At 34.8% G+C, this 5,372-nt stretch overlaps 1 protein-coding gene across 6 annotated transcripts in view; it reads right to left on the reverse strand.

The window, feature by feature from the left end:
- Positions 1-4,472, reverse strand: part of LOC102237473 (protein outspread-like) — a 61,261-nt gene extending 56,789 nt beyond the window's left edge. For 3 of the 6 annotated variants that reach the window (XR_002753403.1, XM_023341280.1, XM_023341281.1), the window contains exon 1: positions 3,624-4,472. Coding sequence is in view for 5 of the 6 variants with exons in the window: in XM_023341280.1 (XP_023197048.1) it covers positions 3,624-3,743 (120 nt within the window). In the remaining variant the exon portion in view is untranslated. The remainder of the gene's footprint in view (positions 1-3,623) is intronic. The other 3 variants (XM_023341283.1, XM_023341284.1, XM_023341282.1) reach the window with 1 other exon arrangement.
- Between the last annotated feature and the right edge of the window lie 900 nt (positions 4,473-5,372).

Raw genomic sequence — 5,372 nt, forward strand, 5'->3', positions numbered from 1 at the left:
TTGAACGAAAACTTTTTCATCAATATCAAGGAATTGACGACTTAATACAAGTTTGGACATCTTGCTGAAAAGCTACTTTTAAGTTAGTTTTGCCTTATTTCTTCTACTGCACTACAAAACAGACCATAAATACTTTGTAAGATTTTTTTTTTTTTTTTTTTTTGCTGCAGGTCCTTGGATAGTTTCTGTAATTGTAGATTCACTGCAAAAACACAAAATTTTACTAAGTATTTTTGGTCTAGTTTCTAGTGCAAATATTTTAATACACTTAAAATAAGACAAAACTAACTTACAAGTAACTTTCAGAAAGATATAGGAGCTTGTTTTAAGTGAATAATTCCTTAATATTGGTGAAATAGTTTTAGTTCCACTGGCGCCGTTACCTAGCAACCCCAGCCAAGCCCAGTCCGTAACCTAGCAACCAAGTTCTAATTCCACTGGCAGATTATTTCAATTATGACAAAACATTTTTACCATGTTATAATTGAAATAATATGGACATGAAACTGGAACTTTTTCATTAATATTAAGGAATTAGTTACTTAAAACAAGCTCTTATATCCTGATGAAAAGTTATTTGTCAGTTAGTTTATCATATTTCAGGAGTACTAAGAAACTAGACCTAAAATACTTGGTAGGATTTTGTGTTTTTGTAGTGAAACTGGGATCACAACAGTAGCAGTCAGCACTTTTTGTGGAGCCAAAAAATAAAAACTAAAAAAATAAATCATGAACTAACTTCCTCATTGCTTTGTACACAGAAGAGCAATTAAAGTTTATGCTAAAATCATCCAGATACCTACAGAGTTTAACTATCCTCCCTTACGTAATCCAGTTGAGGTTTATAACATGGCATCTTCCAATTTGAGGTTGTGATTACAGCTTAGATTGTAAAAAGCCGAGTATAATCTGAAACAAAATCCTTTCACTTTCATTACAAACACATTCCTCTTCTGAACGATTGCAAACAAATTAGTCGTAATCTTAACTTTTGACAGCCAGGAATTTGACCCACAATGATAGAAAAAACCTCATGTTTCAATAATAAAGTCAACAAAATGGGAGAAATCTGAAATGAGCCCAGGAAAACATTTCTCCTCACATGACCTGACAGAACAGAGACAAAACTGAGATCAATGTAGGTCATTTGTTCCCCTTCAGCAGTTAAACGGAGCAACTTTAATCTGTTCTGGTCAAGATCAGAAATAAAACTAAAACAGGAGATTATTCTAAAAATATGGGCAGAAAACTTATTTTTCTTATCTAACAGTATCAGTAAGAAAATAAACAGAATTAATTAAATTAACAGGAATTTATGGTGTTTGTGAAACAAAAATCTATCTTTTTATTCACATTTAATAAAAACTAAAAACAATGAGAAGGTCTGTCAAGATAAATTTGGCGAGACGATAAATTATCCCAGAAATTGTGATAACCAATAATATTGTTGTTTTGAGGCCATTTTCAAGTAATATAACAGAAATAATGGCCTAATAATGCAAGAAAATATTCTCAAAGATCAATAAACTTTAAATTCTAAAGAACATTTGACACTAGAAGTGGAAGACATTTTAAATATCCAAAATAAACAAACAGAAACAATAAATAAAATGAATTACTAAGTTTCTGTAAACTAAACTGTTTTAAAATGGCCAGTTAAGACCAAAGCACCAGACTGAAAATTTTTATCATCCAGCTTTTGGTAGAAAGACAAAAAAAAGAAAAACAATAAATCATGCAAATAAAAATTATTGATCTTGTTTTAATCTAGCATGCAATTAATTGACTATTGTGGCAGAAATAACAATGAAAAAATACTTTATAATGCAAAATATTTGCCAGTTGGCATAAAAGCCAAACACTGAATTGCAACCAACACTCGCCCTGTTTGGAGCTGATAGTCAGTGGTTAAATATTATTTCATAAAAAGAAACTATATATATTCTGGTTATTGAGTTGAACAAAAAAACTTTCTATTTTACAGAGATTTTTTTTCTTTTTTCCATGCAGGTTGGCCGAGCCAAACACCTGGAAACTGATGATGAGTCTTAGTTAGTCACCAATGTATCAACTTTATAAACATCTTGTCTAAACTGATGACTAAACATATCAGATGTTCAACATGCTCTGATGCGTTCTGAGCTTTTGTTTTAGTCAACTTTCTGCTCCAGTTACACAATAAAATGAACCTGAGTTTATCTCTGTGGAATCCCATCCTCATTGTTTATTTGGGTGTAGATAATAAACAATAAGGGGAAAGGATTACTATACATCACGCATAGGTATTTGGGAAGAATTTGATCAATTTGGGGATCAATTTATCACCAATCATCCGCTGAGTAATACTTTAATCAAGTGAGAGTTTATAGAAAAAAGAAGTGGTCTAAGCAGGGAACCTTGTGGTACTCCATAACCAACAATGGTACCCAGAAAATTACTATCAGCAACATAAACAAACTGGAATCTGTCAGATAAATATGAACAAATATAATACAATCATCTATTATGACCTGCATTCAAAGATTTTTTCCCCACTTTGAACAACTATTTTTTAGTGAAACCCCACCTACTCAGTTTCTACAGTTTGTTCTGTAAAAATTCACAGATTTTTCACAGATTATATCTAAAATATTCCCAAGAAAATGCTGCTGGAATACTTGGGCGTAATTCCAGTTGACACACTATTGGATGGCATTTGCAAAGCAGCCATTTATTTTCCTTAGTGCTATTTAGCTGCAACACCAAAAGCGGATATAAGGAAGACTGTAGATGCTAGCTTCTTTGTTTCCTTTGTCTGTATCAATGCATATTAAGGTATATTTGGAGTTGAGTTACTAAAATAGCCAGTTAAAAACTTTTTTTTGAGGCGGTCTCAAGTATTCGTGAATACCGGGGTCCACTGCATTCGCCACAGCAACATAAATAATAAATTGTGCCAGCTTAATCATTTACATTTATGTGTTAATTGCCAACTAGTATTCCAGCTATCAATTTGAATAAGAGGCGGGGAGGAGGGACTTATCACCAATCATCTGCTGAGTAATACTTCACTCAAGAGAAAATTTATAGAAAAAAGAAGTAGTCTAAGCAAGAAACCTTGTGGTACTCCATAACCAACACTGGTGCACTTGGTCAGTGCATATTAAGGTAAATTTGGTGTTTGAGTTACTAAAATAATCAGTTATGAGCAATTTTCTTTTTTATGGGTCTCAAGTATTCGCAAGTACCAGTGGTTCACTTTATTTCACCAAATCAACATAAATAAATTGCTAACTAGCATCTCAACTATCAGTTCTATAAATCCACTTTAAGATAAAATGACAGAAGTCACTTTTACTACAAATAATACAAATGTCAACTCTTTCAATACTTAACCAGAAATTCTTTCATTTGCTATTCAGAAAATGTTAGGAAATTTTACAGAAATGTTCCCTTGTTTGCTTATGCCTCAGGCCGGCTTTGTGTTGTATTCTGATTCAACCGCATATGAATGAAGGTCATTAAACACATTCCCTTAGGCTATTAACTAATTATCTCCAATTAGCTTCACCTTTGCATTTAGTAGTCTATGATAAACAATCATAAAACATCATTAATATTAGATTAATTGACATAAATAATACCTGATTTAAGTCCTCATCGTTCAGCAGATGTGACTCTCTGGGTTTGAAGCAGTTTTGACATTTACTTTTGTTGAAAATGTTGGCTTGAAATTTCCGACAGACGTTTTCTTTCAGTGACATGATGGTCGGTAAAGAAGAAAGTTTTTAAGAGGAAAAAATTTAAAATAAAACAACCAGTCCCTGTTTGAGGATCCAGTCCTCCAAGGCAGGCAGGGAAATTCGGGTAAAAACTGACTCAACCGAAGAAGAATGCGTGAAGTCCATCAACAGGGGGTAACCGCGCGTGGGTTCACCTGTCCTGCGTGACGTGATGCGGTCAGTAACCGCTCCGTTAAGTCAAATCAGTCATCGTGCGCGCGGGGGTCGGGCTCGTGCAGCTAACGTCGAGCTGCTAACTTTTTCTCCCCCTCCTGGAAAAGTTGTACAATCAGCCGTTGGGGGAAACACGCAGTCAGTGCGGGTTTTTAGTCTGTCAAACGCGTCTCGCAGCGAAGTGACGACGCTTCACAGGTGACGCTCCGGGCCTCCAGCTCGCTGCAAAGGTCCCGTCAGCCTCCATCGGCCGTAACGGCTGCACCGAAGCGAAGGAGCGGGGGAAGCGGAGGGAGTCCACTTCTTCGGCCCTTTTTGGACGTTAAATGAGTGACATCGTCGTGAAACAATCTTCTCAATGCCTCTAATGATTGTCTTCATAGCCAAACATCGCTAAAACAACTTCAAACACGCCATCCACGGAGCTGTCACGCAGCTGGATCCATTCCCGTGGTGTGGCTGCTCTGCTCTGCTGCGCAATCTGCGGTCGATGTTTTCGCGAAAATCCTAGTTCTGGCCAAACGGAGAAGGGGGCGGGGCTACGAGGAGCGGAGCGCAGAGTGGCACTTAACCCAGCCAATCACATGCCGGTCACGCTTCAACTATCCAATGAAAAGCATCCGCCTGTATGCTCATCTTGTTTTCGTCATACGTGGGATTTAAAGAGCCAACGAGATGGAAAACTGATGTGATCAAAAGTATTTTAACGCAATTTTTGAATTATTTAACTTTGGTTATTTTGTTTGTATTTCCTCTAACGCATGTAAAGCACTTTGAATTTCCTTGTTGCTGAAAATATGCTAAACTTACCTTTTAAATTAATTAAATAATGATAATGATAGCCATTAACATTATTATTATTATTATTATTGATTTTAAATTTTAAAATAATGATAATTTTTATTACTTGTATCATTTTTATATTTATCTAAACCTCTGGAATCTGCCCTTTTAGGATTTTTATTAAACCAGTTTGTTTCATTTGTTGATCAAATGTAAGGAAGAGAAAACGTTTTAAATATTCAAAGAGTTGACATGTATTCAATATAATTTAAATTGCATTTATTTGTTTGTTTTTATTATTTTCCATACATAAAGAGGACTTTTTTGTTTGAAAGCAAACCTTGTCATAAGGAAATACAGTAACTGCGTGTTTTAGGCTGCAGGCGCCATCTGTTGGTCGCACATTTCAAATAACTGCATCTGCTGGAAATTATTTATTTTTTAACTAATGTGTGTTTTTGTGTCATTTTAATGAAAAGATAGGTAGTGAATGAATAAAGAAATTAAAAATGATGCAAATATTCAAAGTATGCATAAAACTTAAATGAAGGCGTCTGCTAAAAGCAGCTTAAATATGTGGATTTCAGAGTAAAGCTGAAGTCCAAAGTTAGAAATATGTGGGCTTTACATTTGAAAATCAATAAATACAGTCTG

The sequence above is a fragment of the Xiphophorus maculatus genome, chromosome 10 (assembly GCF_002775205.1).
Source record: "Xiphophorus maculatus strain JP 163 A chromosome 10, X_maculatus-5.0-male, whole genome shotgun sequence".
NCBI classification, from domain to species: Eukaryota; Metazoa; Chordata; class Actinopteri; order Cyprinodontiformes; family Poeciliidae; genus Xiphophorus; species Xiphophorus maculatus.